A 24206-nucleotide genomic window follows, 5' to 3' on the forward strand; every position below is an offset into this window, starting at 1 on the left:
CAATAGACACGTGTTCAATCCCACCTTGGTTCGCATTCCTCTCAGATTTAATACATCGAAGGTTATACTGGCTTTTATATATACGTACAGTACATTTTTTCCCTGAAGAATTATTGAGAAAATGAAAAATTACTCAGACGACCATTTTAGAGAAAAATAAAGATAAAATAGATGTGAAGTTCTAACGCTTGTTGAATGAGTGCAATGTTAAAGAAACTAAAAATAATCGAATTTAATGATTTTTGAACGTTTACAGTAACTCCAAATGATCTTTTTTCTTGTTTGGGAGGAGACTTTCTGTTCAAACTATAAATTTTATGTTTAGTTTTTTTTTCCTCTTTTAGTTTTGAGATTAAAAATGAACGAAAGATACAAAATAAAAAAGTTTATCGGAGTTTAGAGAAATTTTTTAAGAGAGAACTTTAAATATTCTTGTCTTTCTTTGTATTGTGGAAACATTCCTTCTGTGTAACTAATGATAGAAAAAATTCTCCATCCTTATTTATAACAAATCTTTTCCACGTTAAATTTCTTCCACTCGACTTACCGGAATAGAGATCATTATACAGAATATAGAATTTATTTTAAAACTTTTTCTGTACATTATCAACACAGAGATAACAAGATGGAATACAAGTCGATTGGTTCGATGTCTCTCTCCTACCCTTTTTCTTATCAGAGAAAATTAATCGAAAGAATAAAGACACACTAAAGATCCGACTGCATCATCAGACTCACTGCATCTTGATTTAACAAGATAAATATCTTCGTTTAGAACCGTTCAAATTTTTTTCTGCTTAAAATTTTCTTATTGAGTATTATTTAAGATTTGTTTTTTAGAATTTTCTTCGAAAGAAATCAATAATATCTACAGAAATTATAGTATATTCGCAGATTAAGATGCTGAGATACTTTTCTGTTATGATGTTAATCTCTATTAATATCATAGCAGCATCTCAGTTAATCAGCATTATTTAATATATCAATATGGAAGATTACAGATATCTTCATATAACGTTGTAGGCTGGGACGGATTTGCACAGAAGCTAAACAAGCTGCAGCTTAGAGCCTGGTGCTATAAGTCTACAGCTTAGTGCCTCACATTTTTACACGTATCATTAGTTAGTGGAGTGGAAGGGCCTGTTATATGTTATAGCTTAGGGCCAAGACAAAACTGAGTCCAGCCCTGGTTGTAGGCAATATGTAATAGTTTCTAAGGAACACGCTGAAAACTTAATAAAAATAAAAATTCGGATAAACTAATTTTTTTACGATCTGATTATTTTTATTTAAAATATATTCCTAACAATATTACTCAATTCCATTTCTTTAGTTGAATTTATTTATCTGTATACAGTTTTTTAAAAGTATTGAATGTAAACAAATTTATATTCAATACTTTTAAAGTACTAAAAGAAAAATATTTATTCTAAGTATATATTATTGAAAAAATATTTTATTTACTACAGTTTATTGTTTATTGTATTTTAAACTGAAGCCACGAATATAACTTTGTTATATATACATATATACCATATACTGTATACGTGTATGTTTGCGTGTGTGCGTGTGTGTGTGTAGTCACATATATATTTATTTATATAGAAAATTAAAAAAATGATACGATATAACAGATAATATATATTGTTGAACTTTCAATAACGGCCCACCTCTAAACAGCGGCCATTTGTTTGCCGCAGATTATTTGTTTTTAAACAAAGACGCATACAAAATAACCTCTAATCAACGGCCACTTTTTCTGTTCCTGTCAGTGGCCGTTTTTCAGAGGTTTCACCATATAAATCATATGATAAAAATGCTAACAAAATGTAAGACATTTACTGACTTTTTCGATATCATTTTTGCTTTAAATATGATGCGTAACATTAATAAAAATCATGTACTTTATTATTCCATATTTTTTTTTGTGGAAAAAATAAATCAGTAAAACAGCAAATATTTCACTTTTTAAACAAATAGTCGAATCAAATTCGCTTTCTTTTATGTAAATGAAAATATTTAAAATATTTTTAAAAAAGAATATATTTTATTAAAATTTATTCTACCGTTCAATAATAGAAACTTTAAAAGTTTAAATTGAGGAATTCAAACTTAAAAAATCAAAATTTTATTTTATTTTTACCTTTTCCTTCCATATTTAAAAATCAAGTTCATTCAGCGTAGTTTTAAAAAAGCATTGAGCTTCACGTTATTAATTAATTTTACTTCTCATCGGTACAGAATAATTTTTAAAATATTAATCTAAAAAAATAAATATATTAAAATTTGCAAATTAAAAATTAATATAAATAAGCGGTTAGAAAAAATTAGACAATATTTCTTTAATAAAACAATTCATTAACCGAAGGTTTGCTAATTAGTATCTTTTTTCTAATTTTTTTTTTTTTTTACTTTCTGCAAACATATTTAACCAAGTAAAACATCAATAAAATATACAAGTAAAATCCAAACAAACCTTAAGAAAGGATTAAAACCTGGACTGTTAAGCAAGTCCAGACTGTTCCATTAATATAACTTAATCGCAATCGCATTTCCTATAGCAATTCTTATTCATGAATGATGTTATAAATAACATTTAAGTACCTCTATCGCCATTAAAAGGAAATTTGAAATGAAAGAAAATAGTTTTCTTCTTACACTCATAATTTAAATTTAGAACTTCATATTTTATGGATATACTTAAGAACTTTACATATATCCTGTCCGGTGCGTGTAGACGATGAGATTGTTAAAAAGCTGATTCATTAGCAATTTTTTTATACTACATTAATATCAGCTACTAGACGAAATCGTACTCATTTCAATGATATGTTGTTACTGGTACAGGAAGATTATTATTGAGAATTTATGAATATCGTTGAGACTTTCTGATAGTCATCGATAAGAGTTTTATAACATATCTATTAATTTTTATATTTATTTTAAGGTGGAATCGAGCTTCCTCTAGCTAGAAGACATTACACGTATCCCAACGGTACTTTATTGGTGCAAGAAGTGCAGAAAGATTACGATCAGGGATCTTATACATGCGTCGTTCGTAGTCAAGGAATATCTCAAAAGAGATCGGTAGCAGTAATTATTACAAGTAAGATATTAGTGTTTTTAATAATATATATTTTATTAATTTTAATTTTAATTTTTTAAATTTTATTTAATAAATAAAAAGAGCCACCGAAAATAATCCCTTTCGAAACTCCGCGAGTACGTGAAGGTACATTAGTGGTTCTGACATGTGCCATTAATCAAGGCGATCCACCTTTTGATTTGCAATGGTTCAAGAATGGGCAATCGGTAATTGCAGAAATTGGATTGACTGTTCAAAGACACGATATGTTTTCTATTTTGGTATTTTCCGAAGTTAAACGTCATCACGCTGGCAATTACACATGTTTAGCTAAGAATGCAGGAGGTTCTGCATCACACAGCGCTCTCTTGATCGTAGACGGTATGAAGATTATTTTTTTAAAGTTTTAATCATAATTTTTTTAATATTTTCAAAGTAATAGCGTTTTCAATCATATTTGCAATTTAATTTTTAAATTCTGCTTGTTAGCAGCAACAAACTTTTAAATTAATATTCTTTGCAGTTCCTCCTCACTGGCTGATAGAACCCGAAAATGCATCAGTTATCTTAGGCCAATCAATAACATTGGATTGTAAAGCCGAAGGACTTCCTCCTCCGACTATCGTCTGGAAAAAAAGTCAAGGTGAGATAAAGTTACAAGAATTGATTATTAATGTGAATGTAGAAACTATTATCCTTCAAATAATAAAAAGGATAAATCATTCTTTTCGAGATGTTTAACATTCTTTAAATGCAAATTTTTAGCCGCTTAAAAATAATTAAAATGCTAAATCTGACAAATTATCATCGAAGGAATTCTTGAGTTAATTAATCAATAGTAAAAAAAAAAAAAAAAAAAAAAAAAGGTATTTTTCCCTGAAAAATTCTAAAAATTTTGACATTAAAATTTATTGTAAACTGACAAGTTTAATTTAAAATTTTTAACCATAAAATAATCTAATAACAATAAATATAATAGTACTATAAATAATTATTTATCGTCGCTTCTATAGGAATCATGGCAAGGGAATTCGAACCAGTATATAATAGTTACAATTACATTCTCTATGGAAACGGATCACTAGGAATTAGAGAAGTGGAATCCGCAAACAGTGGTTACTATCTATGTCAAGCCAATAACAACGTTGGTGCAGCTATCAGCAAACTAGTAACAATAACTGTTCACAGTAAGTACTTTCAGTTATTACTCTTAAAAGCATCTTTATTTTTTCACATAGAAATCGTTTTCCAAATAACATATGACACCTAAAGTTTACTAAGTTTAATTTTAGTAACTGCCATTGTTATCGCAGTGTATGGGAAGTAGCAGATAAGTTTCTGCCAACAAGATGACATACAACCTGACAAAAATTGATTGATAAAGCGCGAGTCTCTGGACTGTACTGGACTTATCCCAAGCTATTGTATCATCTTTGTATAAACAAAGACCCCCTCCGTGTTTGGCCTTCTAATTGGTGATTTATTAAAGATTTTATGTTCTTAAACGTCATTTTTTTAATATTTGTTTAGTTCTACCTCAATTTAAACGGAGTACTCGGCGAACATATTTTTTTTTCTTCTTTTTACACTGGCACAATGACTTCGACCATCTTATCCTAATTGTTTGAATATCTTTGTGTAAATAAAAATTCTCTAGCAATTTTAGCTTAATTGAAAATTTTTATATTCTTAAATTTTCTCTTCTTTATCTTTGTCTCAACTAAAATGGCGAATACTTTTGTTATCTTTCGATTATTTGTTTTTATATATAAGACTGTTTTCATTTGATAATTTCATTGCAGTCAGTTGAGCTTTCATATAGTAATTTTATATTCCAGAATTCAGTTTCTTTCCCTAATTTTTTGTTATAGAGCTGATAATAGATAAATTCGGTTAATTCATGTTTCAAGCATAGAAAAACTCAACAAATTCTCTTTTCTATTTTCTAACTCATACACTTACTCTAGTTCTTATAAATTAACATTATCTACATTAAGGAATAGCAAAAGTTTTTCTGTAAATGTACAGAGAAATCTCCCTAATTTAGCCTCTTATTAATGATTTTTATGTATCAAACTTAGCCTTTTATCAGTTTAGTTCAATTTAAAACAGACTGGAAACGTATATTTTCTGTGAAGCTTTTATGTTTGGCCAGTTTTTACTTTAGTATAAACAAACTCTCCTTAAAGTTTGGTCTCCTAATTGATGATTTTATATTGTTTAAACTTGTTTCTTTTATTTACTTAGCTCCTCCCCAGTTTGAAACAGAGCACACAGTGGAAACATTTCGCCTTCACTCTCTACTAGAACTTTTATGTTCAGCCAGCGGAGAATTACCTTTAGAAGTGACTTGGAGCAAAGATGGAGTGACCATATCCAATCGAACAGACGACACGTAAGTGGAAAGTTTTTTTATAATTCAAGAAAGAATACTTAAAAATTCAAGAAAATTGTTTCTTTTTTGTATTTAAAAATGCATTATGCAAATTGATGTATATCTATTTCTAACAATTTATGTAAGATTCAAAGGTTGTTAATCTTATTCTAAAACATCTTAGATAATTTGCATCAAAGTTTTACATTTCTCATGCATGAAAATTCTGCTCCTTCGACTGATTTGTTCTACTCACGAAACTGTTTGATGGATTTCACGCTGAAAGATTAAAAAATAAAAAAAAATAAAAAATGAATGTTTAATTTCTAAAAATTCTTGCAGAAAATGAATCTCTCTTAGGTATTTTCTAATTATTTTACCGAGAGAGCAATTACCGTGATTTTATATTTAAAACTTACGTTTAAATCTTAAAGTAAAAGTATAAAATCCAGAATTTTTTTTAAACATTTAATTATGATTTATTTTTAATTCCAAAATTTCCCTTTGGATGTTTTTAAAAGAAAAATAAATAATTAAATCGTTATTTTTCTCTTAAATTTAAGGAAACATTTACATTGCATTAAAGCATTATTATTTTTTATTGTCTTACCTTATTTTTCATGTACATATTTAAATATATTTAAGCAGATAATAAGATATAAATTTTCATATTTTAAAATTGAAATTTCTGTTTAATTCTTCATTAGAGATTATCTTAAATTATTATTATTATTTTATTTTTTATTCAGTATTTTGTCATGAATTTTGAACGAACATTGGAAATTAACATTGGAAATTAATGACCATACAAGATTCATAACATAAAGAATTTATGATAAATATAAATAATAAAAATGAAATTTTCAATATACAAAATTCTTTTTTTTATTTTATTTTAATGAAAAATACTAAATTTAATGTTGTTTTCTCCGTAAATAAATGTTTTAATGCGAGTTTTGGACTGATCTATTTAATCATAAAATAAATAATTTAAACTCAGATAAATTCGTTTCCTAGATGAAGTTTACGAATCAAAAACAATTTGTATTAAATATATTACAAATTCCGTATTCTCAATATGTTTGTTATTTTTTTTTTACTTACTTATTTATGTATACATATTTTAAATCAATGAAAAACCTGAAAATAAAATAAGCAAAATATGTCAGATGTTAATTGCAAACAAAAATAAAACAAGAACACAACACCCACACACACAAATACATATTTCTGTCAACAAAATTTCATATCTTTTTAAGTAAAAATACAAACATAAAAACAAAAATATCTGTTTGTTTTGCTTACTCGACAAGTTTAAAATTAATTGTAGAGTTGTAAATTTTTAATTCAATAAAATATTTGCATGTTTCCCCCCTTTTTAAAAATTTGCTACTACATATATAATTTAGAAAATCAATAAAACCAAGAAAGAATATCAATCACTGACGAAATTACTGATGAAAATTTAAGATTTTAAATTAATAATCTCATTATAAAATACGTTATCATTATATATACAGTTTAAAGCAGAATTTAACAGAATTAATTTCTTTTTAACATAACAAATTTCCATTGAAACAAAGCTATTAGTTCATGACATCATCTTGAATGTAACTCAGTTCGTAATCCATATTCCATCGAGCGCCGTTATTATCTCTATCTTTACAGTTTTATTATCCTTCATAATTCTCGTTTGACTCGTCTCTTATTATTCTTTATCCAAGCTTAATTGTTTTCATAAATTATATTTTCCCTAAGTAATAGTAATTTATTTTCCATCTGCTTTTGAGATGCCATTTTTCAAACAGTCCTGACAGCTACTATATTACTTACAGTAACTTACATGATTTAACTTTCCTTCGTTTCTGTTCGAAGATTTTTCTTATCTTTAATCATTATCGATAGCTATTCTGTTAAGGAATTGTTCTGTAAAGATGCAACTAAATCTTTTCTTTGAAAGTGTCATTTAGTCTTACATTTTACATACTGTATGTTGTCTATCTTTATAAATGATGAAAAATTATGATTTATGTAAAGTCAGATCAATTCGCGGTTATATATGACTAAAATATTGAAATTATACATTTAAATTATTTATCTGTAAAGTAGTCTGTGTGATTTAATGTTTTAAATATACTTAGTCATTTATAAAACCGGCACCAGACGTATGGGCACTTCGTGACACTTTATTGGATCTTACTGTACAACATGGAATTGGAATGCATTTCGGGATTTTAACCCTCTTCAACCAACCATATATGCCAAAACTTGAGAGGTAGTGTATATGGTAAGCTGAGGGAGGTTAAAAACCCCCAAATTCATCCCAAGTCCATTTCGTATAGTGTCAGGAAGTGCCTGTACGCGTGGTCATGACCAAGCATATTTTAAATTTTAAATTGTTTATTTATTAAGTTATAAATTCTTTTATATCAATTTAAATAGGTGTATTCGTATAGAAAAACGGAAAGAATTATTTTAAAAAAAACATAGTTAATAGTTTATGTATGTTTTCTATTAGTACAGATAAACAATATGCATAATTCTGATAGGGGTAAATACTTTGTTTTGTTAAAGTAATTATAAAATGAACAAATTTAAAATTTATTTAAAAGGTACTTTATACAAGTATAAAATAGTTTTTTAACACGTCTTTATAAGAAGTGATTAATAGAAGGCAATAATAACAATATTATATGTAATATTATATGTAGGTGCAAATGTCCTCATACGTTATTTTTAAAAGGCGTCTTCCCAAATTTATTTGAAAATTTACAGTACAATTTTTAATACTTTTAATACATTTTTTATATTTGCAAACTTTTATTAACCCCTACTCAAACTTTTATCGACCTCTAAAAGGTCAATACCGACCCGTTGGGAAGCAAACCCTGGTTTATACAATGAATTAAGTTAGATAGACTATATAAAAAAGACCAAAGTATTAGGCCTATGTCAGCAGTTTATGGGGAAGGGGGTTTCTTTATATCTGATGATTGCTGACGATAGGGGAGGGAGAGTTAGTCGTTGATGACGTAAGATATTATCCGTCGCTTATTTTTCTTTCCAGTCATCACAAAATTGTCTGAAAATGATTCCTGTGTATTTGCGAATGGTTTAAACTTCTGGCCTGATGACATAATTAGGGGATGGAGCACCTTCATTTCTAATGACTGGCGATGATGAGGGGAGGAGATTAAAAAAAAAGGAAATTTATGCTGATGATATTTGAACGTCTCCAATGCTTATAATATAATTTTAAAATATACAAAATCAATTATGATAAAGCTACAGTATATAAATATTTTAATAAAATATTATTATTTTACTTATGTTTTATTTTATCAACAACATTGCATCAAATATTGTCCACTTTAGAAACTTTCAGGATTATTTAATACGTTGAAATTTATATCGACGTTCCAAGTAATTTACTTTATAGACGTTCGGTTGCTACAAACAAAATACTTTATGGTAAGGACAAAAAAACCAATTCTAACACTTTATCATAAACGTAACTTATTTAAAGCGCTATCTACTTTTTCTTCTTTAATTTATATTCCCTTTAAAACATTTCAACGAAATATTTAATATATTTTACTACTATCACACATGACATATTTAAATCGCTTCTGATTTAAAATACTCTAAGTTATAATCAGGGCTGTCGAGAGGGGGGAAAGCTGGGATTTTTCCGCGAGCCCGGGAAAAACTTAGGACCTACAGGACCCACTCCTTTAATATGTTAATTTTACTAACAAAAATAAAACTTTCAAAACCGATATTTATTAATAAAGAAACATTCTCTACGTACTGTACCTTACGTGTTTAAAAAACAGGCAAAAAGGGGCCTGTTACAGAGAAAAAAAGAGTCCGCACTACTCCGAGCCTCATGCCAAGTTTTCGGCGGCCCTGACCAATAATAAATTTCATAAAATATGGCTTTTATATTACGTAGAAACAGGACATCAAATTGTACTTAAAACAATTAAATTTGAAACGATTTTTATATAATTTTATTTCATCGTAAATTATTTCATGTCATTTTTATCATTTATATAATGGAATCAAAGAATTAATTATAATACATTATAATAATTAAGTATTATATTAATTATCCTAGTTGTAACTTGATCACTAAAGTTTGCTGCAACAATAAAATGCTCTGGGACTTCATACAATTTGAGTCTATGTTAAGGGACGAATTTAATATAGGAAGACCAAAAGATGGCCTTTTGATTAATAAAGTTCCTTCTTCTTACCTCGTTTATTGACTCAGAATTTATAATATGATACATTCGAAGTGTTAACACCTAAATAAGGGCCAGTTTCTAACAAACCACGTGGAGTTTTCCGGGTTTTCTGCATGTGTCTAACACCTAAATAGGAAACAGTTTCCCAAAGAAAGTTCTCTCGGGAGGTACCCATTTGCTTTATTCTATCAAACCAAATAAACCATTTAAAACTTATATATTGAAATTTTTTAATTAAGAAATATAATAATAAAATATGTTTTTGCATATTAGAGAGACCAGATATTATATAATAATAATAAATTGTTAAATTTTAGTATTAAATATTTTTGATTGAGGATAGTATTTTATATTTAATTATTTTTATAATTAAATATACATTTTTACTTAATTATAATTTTAAAAAAAACAATCATTTCTAACTACAGAATGTTTGAATTTGATATTAGTTAGATATAAAATATTTTTTTATTTAATTTGTTTTACAATATTTTTCAATTTTTAATTTTTGTTCTACTCTTTCTTAATAATGGACAATGTAGAGTGTAGTCGAAGAGTTTTTCGATTTTCTTTGGTAATTAAATTTATTTTATTTAGAAAATGTAAATGGTATCGATCCTTTGTCTAATAAGCAATAAACTGATATGAAGTTTTTTTGTAAATTCAACATTTTTAAATTATATTTTTCGTTTTGTTTTAGGCGAAAAGTATCCTTTGAAAAGTTAAAAATAATTCTGTTTGAAGTTAATTGCTTAATTACAATTTCCTCCATTATTTATTGATGTTTCTTTGAAATTTTAACCTTTAATTTCGAATATATTTAGATTTTCCTTTGATCGCCCACCAGCGACCGAGTGGATAAAACTACTGAACACTAGTGGCCGTGAATTCGCGCGTGACTAATGTGCTGGCCATGTGGAGTTTTCCGGGTTTTCTTCGCGTGTCTAACAGCTAAATAGGGGCCAGTTTCCATAGAAAATCCTCCAGAAAGGCTCCCCTTTGGCAGATCGCCCACGTGTTGCGTTACCTTATTCCATCAATCCTACAAACCTTTGGTTTATCGGCAAAATCCTTAAATATTTTCAATAAAATATCTATTAGGGAAATCAAATAAAAGGTATATATATTACCTTGGTATGTGATAATTTGAAATTAATATCGATTTTAAAATATTGTGCCATAGAATAATTTTAGTTAAAAACTTGTATTAATAGAAGCATATACATTCGAATTGTTATGAAAATGCAGATTCTTCGATTATCAAATCAGAAGATCGATATTTCATTGCCTTAACTTTCAGTTTTAACCTTTAACCTTTGCCAATAATTTAACATAAAAAATAATGTGATTTTTTTATAGGAAATCCATCTTTGAAATATCATATTTAATTTGAGAAAATGACGTTTGTAGTATTGATGAACTACCTACAAAAATATATTATCTCAGCTTATTTATGCACTGTATGCAGGTTATAAATCTTATCTATAAAATAAAACTTACAATAGAAACTGTTGCATTGTTTAAGGAATATCAAAAAGTAATTATTTTCTAAAATTATTATAACTTTACGTAAATAGTCTTTATTTGGCATTTTATGCGTGAATTCTATTGCAAACTATAATGCAATCCTATCAAATATATTATAATGATGTAATATATAATTCAAAGTAATGATGTAGGCCTATGATCTTTTGATAATTTATTAATTAATAACTTCTTAAAACATAAATATACTACATTAAGCTAATTACTGCAAATCAGCTTTAAAAACTATTAATTATTTAATAAAACTTGTCTGTGATAAAGTTAATTAGTGAGAATTATTATTACTAAGCGGATAATCAATATTAAAACAATATAACAATGTTTACTTGTATACGATATGAATAATGAATTAACTTTTGTGTATAGAATAGACTGTTTATTTGACTGTTTTAATTTATCCATAAAAATTATTACAAGGTATAGATAGAAATATATACAGTGTCTGCTACGAAGTACATAAGATAATCCCCAACCCCTTTCGTATGGGATAAATCCTATCTCGGGTCCTAGGGAAAATAACGGCATAGTTTAAATAACAGCCGCGGAGTGTATTAAGATCAGTAAAAAACGTTTTTTGTTTGGTTAAAATACGTAGTGGAGAAGCGGCTGGACACTGTCAAAAAATGACTGTTGAAACCGTGTGAGGCTTCTCTGTAAGGTTACATAATACAGTACTGTATATGGTTAGACGCCCGGAGCAATGTTGGTACTGTATCTACACTCTGTATATAAGATACCTATTAAAAGTGATCAGAATTAAAATTTTTATGTATTCAATGAATTGAATTGGTTACTTCTGTAGAGGTAGATGGATTGATGAAATAAGACAATGCAATATTTGGGCGGCCTGAGTAGAAAGACTTCTCCTATTTAAGTGGCTTCTATTTAAGTGTTATACACGCTATTAAAACACGAAAAATTCCACGCAGTCAGCCTGCAAACTCTGGACTAACTAACAGTGTTGAATGGTTTTATCCACTGGCTACTGGTGGACACATCTTTATGGAGATTCTGATATAGATCGAATATGTAGTAAATTTTGTCTATTACAAATGTGCTAATTCGGATCTCGGTTGGTTAATATGATTAATAGACGAAGAGTGATGCTTCAATCTATAAAATCGAAACTTAATATTCTAAAATATGATTTGAATTCAAATCGTTCAAGATTATAAAATAATTACTTACGGATCGACTATCCGATCAAATATTTGAACATTTTTAATTTAACTTAAATTAATTTCTAAAAGAATTTATAAAACAATTCGCAATTTTTAAAAAATTTAATAAACTATTTATCTACTGGAGATGATTTTCAATAGATTCGATAGGAAAAATGGCATTTTTGTCATATCGGACGCATTCATCTTTATTTATTAAAATCTCTCTTTCTCTCTTATTAAAATTCTTAATTAAATCTGTTTATTAATTTCGTTGAATAAAAATAAAAATAAAATATCTGCTTTCGTGTCTTGATAAATTTCGTTTCTCACAGAAAATGCAATAAGCAAAGGAACAAATAAATAACATACAAACCTATCAAATGCTAAAATCAAAAATGACAAAGTATAGTTTTAAATTGATTTAGTCTGACAACATTGTTGACGAAATCTAACTTTAATTATCCTACAGACGGAAAAGAAAAGAAAGTAACGCTTTCAGTCGATACACGCAATTTCAACAGGAATTTTCATTTTTCTACAATCTTTCTTCTTTTTTAATAAAATTTAACTTTGAATTTATAACATTTATTAAGTTTAAGAGTGAATAAAAATTCGATATTTTTAATGATAATTATCCAACTTGCCATTAAGTAATTACAATAACGGAATTTTATTGTTTATCATTACCATTTTTTGCACGTTAATGGACCATTAATAAATTGATACAATAATTTATAAATAATGTTTGTTTTTAAGTGCAAGAAAGACGACACTTAAGGAAAAAAATACATATATACTTCTTTTGATAATACTCAAAATGCATTTTCAAGTAATATGTATTTTTTCCTCCTCCCTTTCGTTCAAATAAAATATTATCTTTATCCCTTTCTTTCATTTTATATCAACTGTTTTCGTTTTTATCGTATCAAGCATCAAATGATAAGTTATTAATTTATTTAAAAAAAACAAAAAAATAAATTTTATGTGAGATCTGTAATAATATCAACGTCTTTAATAATAAAAAAATATGGATATTGATCAAATAAATCTGCCAAAAATATACGAATTTTAACTCGCTTCCAGTCTATCAAATGCCTATAATTATAAACTTAAAAAAATATGGAGTTTATATGGCATTTTATTAGCTTTTTTCTGTGAATTTTTTATTAGGATATGTATTTTTTATAATGCGGAAAAATATTATTTATTTTACAAAGTTAAACTAGATAATATTTTCTTAAAATAGATATTTTATATCGTAAAATAAAGAAGAAAATATAAATTTTAGTACATAATGTTTCAATTTTTAGATTGGTTTTCATCTTATTCTCTTAAATAAATTCGATATTTTATAGAAATTTAACTTTATATCTTATAATTATCAAGATATAGTAAATGTGTGGTTGATTTTCTTGTATATTTTTATAGTATCATTTGTTATGTTTTATATCTTTATTGTTATAACTATTTGTTTTAAATATTAAAGTGATTTTCTATGTATAAGATTGAAAATTTTGCAGTTAAGGAGATAAAACTGTCACAAATAAATAAAAATAATAACAACTTTTTATATACAGTAGAATCTCGTTTTAACGGATCGCGGATTTTTTCTCCAGGTACCGCCAAATCAATGTACTGTAATACAGTACATTTACTTCTTTTTAGCGGATCCGTAACTCGGAATAACGGATTTTTTTCTAGCTCCGTTTTTGGTAAACATTGTATTTTTTCAACCTTTAATTAATAATTGGATATTTCTGGATACTTAATTTAAAAAAACTACATTGCACGCTGTGCCAACTAAGCGCATAATCGTTACTATTCTCACTGCTAACGCGTTAGCGTTCTCTTGTAACGCTTTGATTAGAAAGGTCTATAAACATAAGGTCAGAACACCAATGTTCCTTATGGAGGCGCCATATTGGGTCCTTAGTTCCAAGGTCACTGTATAGATTTCATTCTATGTACTGTACAGTACGTGTAGTAAACTGCACGTTCCTTTGAGTTCGAGCCACGGAATTCCTTTTATAATTTCAAATAGAGTATCTTTTCATTTAGAGGTTATTCTGAATGTTTGCAAGAGATAACAAGAAGGTTCTTAAAAGAGAGAAGTTATGCATATAACCTAAATTTAATTATTTTTTATAGAGAATTAAATAAGTATATTTATAAAAATTTTATTAAACAGTAGACAATACTAACAAATAGAAATATCAACTTTAACTTTATTTATTGTTTATTTTATAATAAAATGATCATGCAATTACAAATGCAATATGCAAGTTGTACTATGTTGCATTACTTTCAATTAATATGAAACATTAATTTAAATGACTGAAAGTTTTAATCTCAATTACTGTATTTCATTTTAAATGTTAAAGTATGTTTTTATAAATAACGCATTATAACATTTATTCTGTTTAATAAGTTACTTAATGTTGTTATACAACCTGTCAGAAAACTAAAACCTTACCACAAACAGTCTATAAACTAGTATTGATCTGAGAACCATGTTTTAATATAATTTAACAGGGTTAATTAAAACCACTTTAATGATGCATATTGCAAACATTTTAGAATAAGCGTTAAATATTAAAGCAGTTTATATAGTGGAATTTTGTTTTCATCTAATAACATAAAATATTTAAAAGAAATCGCTATTAGTAACCTGATACAATATTTTTCAACTTCGCTGATTCAGAAAATGCAATACGCTCGTACTAAAAGACAGTATATGTAGCAAATAGAATTATTTGTATCAAAATATGAAGTTATAAAAGCAATAATAATTATAAAATATGCACTAGATTTCAGTTGAATGTTTCTTATTGAATATATTCAAGCAATCTTGTATGGCTGTTGTTCCTGCTAAAAGGAAACATCAACTAGAAGAGGAAAATAATTTTCTGTAGTCTTCTAAGCAAGTAATCATTATTTATTAAAACATTTGTTATTAAATTACAAATCTCACTCAGTAAAAATCTTCACAATAATAAAATAAATAATAATAGTAATTTAATTAATATAAATAAGATGTTTTTGAAAAATAATTGATTAATGAGTATTTCTTATGATAACATTATGTGGTTCCTGTTATAAATATTTTTTTTAAATCTGAAAAAGCAATGGTAAATGTCCTAAAATCATTTGTTTAAAAAAAGCTTCTAAAATGTAAGCAGAGCATGTTTTTTTTTTTTAATGTACTAACATGGAATAAGAAAGTTGAGTACATTATTAAAACAATAAAATGTCACTTTGAGACAAAAATTCTTTAAGGCAACATTTCTTCAATAATTTACGATGAAAATTTATTATCATTCAATTCTAATAAATCTGGTTTCTCTGTATATAACCATTAATAAACCATTACTTATATTAACTCTTAAATCATCACTCTCATCGATCTGTCAGCGGAAAAACGGAACAATCTTACACCTTTGACTGAAGAATTTTTACAGTTCGATGCTGACAGGGCCGGATTAACTCACTTTGAGGCCCTAGACATTTTCTTCTTACCAGGCTCCCTCCCTCTCCCACAAGAAATAGATCACACAAAAAATATAAAACAATAAATAAAATAAAACTAAATAATGTGAAAAACTAAAACAAATCTTAAATTTTTATTAATAAAAAATATTTAATATACAACAATAAATTTTAGTTTTTCTAGAAAAGTTTGAACAGTTTGTTTATAAATTTAAAAAAATTGAAATTTATTTTATTAAATGTCTAACAAAAGTTGTTATACAATAACAATATTACCTTAAAATATTAATTGTTTAATTTAACCTTTTTGGTTAATATTTAAATAATATAATATTTTACTCATGAAAGGTAAATTGAATAATGAAAAAGATAATTTAAATAAAAGCCAAGATAGTTTTAAAAAAAGTAAGTACATAAATATGAATAAACTTTATCTAAAAATTCAGAAAAGTATACTATCTTATTTACAAATCTTTTCAAAATAGACAGTTTGACCGGGCCCTAGATGATCCGGCCCTGGGTGCTGAATGCCAAATCATAAAAAAAAATAAAAATAGATAGAAATTCAACTAATTGAGATCGAAAAAACAAATAACCAAATTTGCTCTAGAAACACCGTACACACAACCTGAAAGGACCCAATATGGCTACTGCCGCAATGTATCACGGTATCGTGTCCAGACCTTGTGTTTATAGACCTTGTTGATTAGTGGAGGGAAACTACTTCCGGCTTAACGCTTCCAGATATGCACGTGTGTTCGCACCTTTGTTGCAGACACGTGTTCGGGAATATAGCACCTTGAAATCGTGCTCGCGTAACAGTAACATTTCGTGCTGACGATACCATCAAAAGAAGTCCAGAAACGTCGCATCATCATCAAACCAAGATGGACGAGATTTTTAACATATCGTGAAGTGCTAATGATCATATGTACTATCGCGCCTCACTAACAAGCTGGCTACGTGGACTTTTTCGGGTTTTCTCCACGTGTTCAACACCTAAATAGGGGCCAGTTTCTCATAGGCAATGTAAACTTTTCCGTGTTTTCTTCGCGTGTCTAACATCTAAATAGAGGTCAGTTTCTCATAGAAAGTTCTCCCGAGAAGCGTCCCTCCTTGGCAGATTGCCCATGTGTTGCGCTGTTTCATCTCACCAATCCAATAAGTTTTTAAAAAAATATCTTTTAGAGGTTTTCTTTAAAATATTTTATTACATCAGTTTAATTGCATAATTATCTTATAATACTGCTATTTTTTATTTTTACAGATTTCGTTTCGGGTTTCAAGAAATAAATACTGGTATTGAAGCTACTCTAATTAAATCTAAAGTTGTAGGAAACGATTCTGGTTTATATGCTTGCACGGTAGGGAATGCTTATGGTGTTTCCGAAGCAACATTCCAAGTTATAGTGCAAGGTAAATTTTTGATGAGTGAAATTATATTAATTTAAAATCTAAATAAAATTTATCATCACCAGAGGCTCCAGCATCACCTTCCAATATCGAAGTGGTAGCTAAAACAGGAAGGAGTTTAACCATCTCGTGGCAAGAACCATTTGGAGGACATAGCGCAATTACGGGATACATTGTTCTGTATAAAATAAAAGGAGGAGGTATGTTTCCTATTAATAGTTTAAATTTATTAATAATAAAACTAAATTGAAAAGTATTTAAATATTTTCTAATTTTATTATAGACAAGTGGCAAAATATCAGTATATCTGGAGTTTCCACTACAGCTACAATATCTGGCTTACAACCCGCTACGTATTATGTTTTGCGCGTTTTAGCAGAAAATGCCATAGGCAAAAGTAATTTAAGTAAAATTATAACAACCTCAACGGACGAAGAAGGTATTTCTATATAAAAACGTAGTTTTTAAAAGTATAACAGAATATATTACATGCATTGTTATCTATTAAAACAGTACCCGGAGGGCCGCCGCTGCGAATAAAAGCATCACCTACAGGACCCAATTCTATTAAAGTATCATGGGAGGTGGGTTATGGCTTTCGCTCGGTAATTTTGAAAAATTGATCAGGATTAAAGCATGATTTCTTCTTCAGCCTCCTAATAAATCACTGTGGAATGGCAACATCACAGGATATTTTATTGGGTACAAAATCCTTTCGTCTAACGATCAAGCCTTGTTTAAAACCATTAACCTGAGTTCGGGAAAAGAGTTAGAAGTTCATCTGACTAATTTAAGAAGATCTACTAAATATTCTGTTTCCGTTCAGGCTTTTAATGGGAAAGGAACTGGACCTCGATCCGATGAGTTGGTAGTTCAGACATTAGCAGATGGTGAAAATGCTCCTCTATTACTTACTATTCTTTCATTTAATTAATGAATTTTTCAAAATTTTTATATTATTCTTCGACCCTATTCGTGACTTTAATTTATTCAAATGTGTAATTTATTTTATGAAACTGCAGAAAAGAATTTTCGGCTACTTTATTTCGTCGTAATTAATTATTGTCTTTCGCGCAACTGAGAATAATTAAATGACTTTTTTAAAACTTAATTACAAACTTTTAACATAATTATAAATTGTTTTAATTAAAATGGAACTTTTAATAAAGCATAAAGTCGTTTCTTATCTGTGAGATAAAATCGTTAAATGAAGAGCTTCTTGCATCGTTTACACGGGTTGACTCTATTAAATTTCTTAATTTCTCTTAAGAATTTTGGTTATATTTTTTTGAGTAAAGATAAATTCGCCCGCGAGAAAAAAAATATATTTCACGTAAATAAATTTTACCAATGCAGAATCAATTTAAAGTGAACCAATTTCGAAACATCCGAAGGAGAAAAGGTCAAACTGTTTTCAATAAGAATCATTTGTGGATTGGATTGGTGGAATAATGAAACGCAATACATGATCTGCCAAGGGGCATCTTGCTCCTATTAGGTGTTAGAAACGCGAAGAAAACTCATGGCCAGTATGGGGATACTTACCTCTATTTAGGCGTTAGACACATAAAGAAAACAGGGAAATCCACGTGGCCAGTATTAAAAACTTGCCCCATTTAGATGGTAAACACGTAAAATAAAAACCCCGGGAAACTTCATATGACCAGTCTGTTAGTGAGGTGCGAACCCGCGACCAGTGTTCAATGGTTATATCACTGTGATACTGATGGATACATTTATAGATATAAGGAAAAAATCACCAAAATAAAAATGTTGCAATAAATTTTTTTATAATCATTAATAATCTCGGTGTTAGAGAGTATCTAAAAATTTTTGTTATTGTAAAAAGCTATCAAAATCTTGTCATTAAAAAATTAATTTTCGTAAAAAATTATTAAAAACTGTTTTTTTCCTCTTATGATTATCGTCACGGTGGTTATTAGAATAATATATGACAGTTAATATAAACACTAAAATTGTGTTAGAGATTACTGGATGATCTCAAATTTATACAATAACTACTTACAATTGAGACCTCGTGGATAATTATTACATTTAGAAGGATGTGTAATAGAAAGCAAAGCTATAACGTCAATTTTGTAAAACTTATGAAAATATAGACCTTTTAAAAATGTAACAAAAATTCGAAATTAAATAAAAGAACTTGAAACATTAATAAAGAAAAAAATTAAGAAGACAATCAAAAAGTTTTTTTATGTGTAATGAACAATTTTTAATCATATTTTTAATTTGTTTAATTTAAAATATATGCTCTCCACCTCAAATTAGTAGTGTCTTGCCCCTGTACATCATACTTTTCCTTTAACAGTAGAGTCGTGCCGGTCATTTATTAACTGCTTTTAGGGGATAAGTTTTAAATTAAAATAACGTGCCTTCTGGTTTGTATTGGAAGTTTGTATATAGAGTTAAGCAGGGTCTCCTGCCCCTAAGGTTTCCATATCTGTCTCGTCTTTCATTTATCTTACTCCGTTCTCGAGATTAAAGAAAGAAAGGCAGACGGACGGATGACAGTGGGAATTTATAAGTCTACAATTTTTTAAAATTGCAGCCTAAACAGTTTAATTTACAATTGAAGAGGGCAAAACTAGTTATTTGGTCGAAATGCATACTGTAAAAAGAAGTATGATATTGAATAAAACAGCTTTCTAAATGCAATAATTATCCACAAGGTCTCAATTGTAAGTGGTTATTGTATAAATTTGAGATCATCCAGTAATCTCAAACACACTAATTTAGTGTTTATATTAATTACTAAAAAGCCAAACCTCTTTGTTTCACAATTATTGTTATTCTTTAGTAATAAGATCCAACCGTTAATCTTCTTTAGTAATAAAATCGGCGTGTTAATCAAATTAGTAAGTTCAGGCTTATAGTCACAAGTGAAGTGCTTAACAAAAGTCACCAGCAGCACCGGCAATCGGGATACGCCCCCTTATTGATAATATATAAGGGGGGCGCATCCCGATAATATTATTATTATATTATTGTTATTGATAACTAACACTTATTGAAATTTAATGGAACATCACATGTAAATAATATAAATAAATAAAATCATATAATATAAATACTGTATTTATTAAAAAAATAATTTCATCCTTTTGCTTAATCTATCTATTAGATATTCTTATAACATTTTAAATATATCAATATAAGTGATGTTGCTGCTATACTGTAATAGGCTAGTAAATAAATTTAATTCTAAGTTTAATAAATGCAATACTAATATAAGTATACTTTGTTAGTATTATATTTAGAAAAAAAGCGTTTATATATATAAACTTATACTCAGTAACGATGGTTTGATAAGATATGGCAACGCAACTCATTCGCGATCTGTTAAGATGGGAAGCCTCCCAGGAGGACTTTCTATGGGAAAATATCACGTATTTAGGTATTAGACACATGAAGAAAATTTGGAAAAACTCCACGTAGCCAGCCAGTTGGTGAGGCGCGAATCCGCAACCAACTATCAGTGTTCACGTCCACTCGGTAAACTCAGTAACTATAAGGAAGATGTGTTTTAACTGTGGAATTTCTCGCCAAATTCTTAACTTTTTCCGTAATTCCACGAGAATAAAATAAAATAAATAGAGATAAAGTGTAATTATAAATATACGTGTATATAACCTTACCTACTCGTGAAGTTAGGGAAAGTGTAAGGTATGTATTTAGCAACAAATATCAAAATATCATAATTAAGAGTTACTGAGATTATTTATATAGCTTAATATATAAATACATCAGTTTGTCTATACATTACACAAGCGCATTATACAAATTTATGCATAAATGTAGTCGAAGTTGTCTATATTTATGCATTTACTATCTATTATTTAAATTTTTAAAAATTTTGACAATCGCAACTCAATTTTCCTCAAGTCAATTTATTATACAATTAATAATATGAAGCTATATTTAGCCATAAAATGTCGTATTCTATCAATTTGATCTGTCGTATCGTTTCGGTTACGTTTCCTTCTTTGATATTTCAAAATTGGCTCACTTATATAATAACTCTCATATATTATAAGTCTGATAGCCATTTTTCCATATAGTACCTCCAACTGCTCCATTTCTTCACATTGTGACATCAACTACTTCATCCATTACTCTTAGCTGGTCTCATAAAAGGACGTTTTCAAGTCCCGTAAAAGGTAGGAAAAAAAGATAGTTCCGAAGACGTTGTACTTTAAGCGAATATAATATTTTTGGCCAATATATTTTTACAGAGTGCGTCCTCCATCACAAGAGAGAATATGGAGAATGGAAAGAAACCAAAGTCATCACTCAAACCAGTACTTATACCATTTCAAGCCTGGATTGTGGCACCCGTTATCAATTCTTCATGGTTTGCCACAATAGCGTAGGAAGAAGTGAACCTAGTGAAATTGTTCAAGCAACAACATCTGGTGCAGGTAATTGTCATTGGTTTCGGTATGTCTTGTTTTACAAAGTGAAATGTTCTTAAAGAAACTTACTCGCATACAGCACCAGTATCACCTTCTAAAGAAGATTTTGTCCAACCGAATTCGACTTCATCCATTCTTCACCTATCCAGCTGGCAAAATGGAGGATGCCCTATCAAAGAGTTCACACTCAAGCTCAAACCTAAATATAAAAGTCAGTGGTCATCTTTGGAAACGAAATTGCCGTCTGATCAATCAAAATATGTGATACAGTCTTTAACTCCTGGAACTTGGTACTCAATAAAAGTAACTGCGTATAGCAGTGCAGGAGCCACTGAAGCCCAATACGAGTTTCAGACTTCAAACGAAACGGAAGGTAATTTCAAAACAAAAAAAAAAGAGACATATAAAAATAATTATCATCATCTAATTTCAGTATACACTTTCAGTTATTGAAATTCATCAGCCTCAATCCTCAGAACTCGCCCCGTTCTATTTAGAGATTACGTTTCTGATCCCCGTTATCACCTCATCTGTTATTGTTATCATTATCATTATTGTTGGTTGCGTTTTATGTAGAAGGAGAAATTCGCACAGAAGCACGATAAGCAGTGGTAAATATACAAATTCTCCATTCATCTTTTAAAATATTCTTAATAATAGTTATTTTACTTATTTTAGATGGTTCCGGAAGCTCAAAATCTCGCCAAGGAGGTCTGGAAGCCATGGCATTGAAAGACATAACTAACAACGGTTCAAATCAACAGCCAATAGGAATCTCAGGAGATGACGTCAGCCGTCCCGTATCATCCGTGGTACCCATTACAGGAAGTTAGCCTATCATTTTCTTCCGGTGAACTTTTGTTGCTGGTTGTTTTCTCAACTTTTTGTTCTTTTCTTTTCTGTTTTCTTATAAAAAATCAATTATTTATTTTTTTTATAATTTATTTTACACTATCCTTTAGTAAAACTTTATTTTTTTTACTATTATTTGTTATTATACCTGTGGCGCCATCTGTTATGTTTTATCTACAATAATATTTAAATCGTGTACAAAGAGTTACTAAACTAAACATCATCCCTAAATTTAAAAATATCGATTTAAAAATATTTTTAAAAATTTTGCTGAAATAAAAAATTGCCTTTATCTTTTTCTTTAATTTCGTTTACAGTGGCAGGCACCAGAGAAGAAACACATTGTTACGCCACACCGTATGACACAATACCCGAGATGTCAGTGGGAGATCAAACACCAATATCCATCGTTCGGACATTAAATCGTCCAGCAGTTCGAGACAAAAAAGGAGACAACTTGTACATCACCAGGCAGGTATATTTCGATTAATGTGGCGGGTTATTAAATTTTAAACGACAGATGGCGCCACCAATTAAAACGTTAATCGTCAAAATCCCATAAAAATCGAAATAAAAATAATAAAATAATTCAATTTACATAATTGTTAAAATAATTAATTAATTAAATTTTTATATAATGTTTTAATGCCATATAAAGTTGTTTCAGCATTAACTTAATTATCCTTTTAATGTATTAAAAAACGAAACTATAAGTTTAAATGTATGTATTTTTTATTTTTGTTTATTTTAATTATTAGCTCTTCCAAGATCGACCGTATGAGGCCTTGAAGGCTGACGTTCAACCACCGTTTCCCTTATTTAGGGTGGAAGACGTCTGATCCATCGCCAAAATGTTCTTTCTAACGCAATTCGAATAAAATAAAAGTTTAAAAAAATTGTTTTTACTTTATTAAAACTTCATAAAATTTAAATATTAAAAAAGCCATTAAAAATTTGGGTAAACTCATTTTGATAACTTAAATATTAATAGAGAGGTTGCGGCCGACGTTTTAAACGTGAAAACGTGTACGTCGGACGTTCAGCGCCGCCTTCCTGTAAGCCTAGAAGTTTGACAATGGCGTTTAGAACGTCAGTGGAATAATGCTCGACGTTCCAAACGCCATTGTCAAACTTCTAGGCTTACAGGAAGGCGGCGCTGAACGTCCGACGTACACGTTTTCATGTTTAAAACTTCGGCCGCAGATTCTCTAATAACTCAGTCAGTCAAACCTCCAGTAACGGCCACCTCCCACCAATGGCCACTTTTTCGGGGTTATTTCTTTTTAAAATGCATACAAAACAACCTCCAAAAACAGCCATTTTTTAATGTTTTCGTTAGTGTCCGTTGTTCAGAGGTTACGCTGCATGTTAAAAATGTCCGAGATAAAAAGGAGATAATCATGAAAATTTTTAATATAATTAAATTTTATTTTAAAAATATAAAATTAAAAGGTATTAACTTTATTTATTTATATGCAAAAATTCCGTAATTTTTAAAAAAATGGAGAAAAAATTTAAAAATAAAATATATATATATATATATTAACGTAAATGAACTATTTTATTTATTCAAATTATTTTTAACCGTAAAAATTCTGTTTAAAT

General features: G+C 28.5%; 1 protein-coding gene across 5 annotated transcripts in view; it reads left to right on the forward strand.

The window, feature by feature from the left end:
• The window catches only part of LOC136988293 (cell adhesion molecule Dscam1-like), a 39143-nt gene extending 15643 nt beyond the window's left edge, over positions 1-23500 (forward strand). Inside the window, exons 8-24 of one of the 5 annotated variants that reach the window (XR_010882749.1) lie at positions 2948-3106; positions 3188-3466; positions 3609-3728; positions 4099-4272; positions 5333-5480; positions 17171-17319; positions 17382-17516; positions 17600-17755; positions 17830-17900; positions 17969-18206; positions 21396-21494; positions 21570-21755; positions 21829-22122; positions 22196-22360; positions 22428-22561; positions 22919-23076; positions 23360-23466. Coding sequence is in view for 4 of the 5 variants with exons in the window: in XM_067286179.1 (XP_067142280.1) it covers positions 2948-3106; positions 3188-3466; positions 3609-3728; positions 4099-4272; positions 5333-5480; positions 17171-17319; positions 17382-17516; positions 17600-17755; positions 17830-17900; positions 17969-18206; positions 21396-21494; positions 21570-21755; positions 21829-22122; positions 22196-22360; positions 22428-22577; positions 22919-23076; positions 23360-23440 (2762 nt within the window). In the remaining variant the exon portion in view is untranslated. Of the gene's footprint in view, positions 1-2947; positions 3107-3187; positions 3467-3608; positions 3729-4098; positions 4273-5332; positions 5481-17170; positions 17320-17381; positions 17517-17599; positions 17756-17829; positions 17901-17968; positions 18207-21395; positions 21495-21569; positions 21756-21828; positions 22123-22195; positions 22361-22427; positions 22600-22918; positions 23077-23359 lie in introns of those variants that run through there. The other 4 variants (XM_067286179.1, XM_067286180.1, XM_067286181.1 and 1 more) reach the window with 4 other exon arrangements.
• The last annotated feature ends 706 nt before the right edge of the window (positions 23501-24206 follow it).

Source organism: Centruroides vittatus, unplaced genomic scaffold (genome assembly GCF_030686945.1).
Source record: "Centruroides vittatus isolate TY-2023 unplaced genomic scaffold, ASM3068694v2 scaffold_324, whole genome shotgun sequence".
Lineage (NCBI taxonomy): Eukaryota > Metazoa > Arthropoda > Arachnida > Scorpiones > Buthidae > Centruroides > Centruroides vittatus.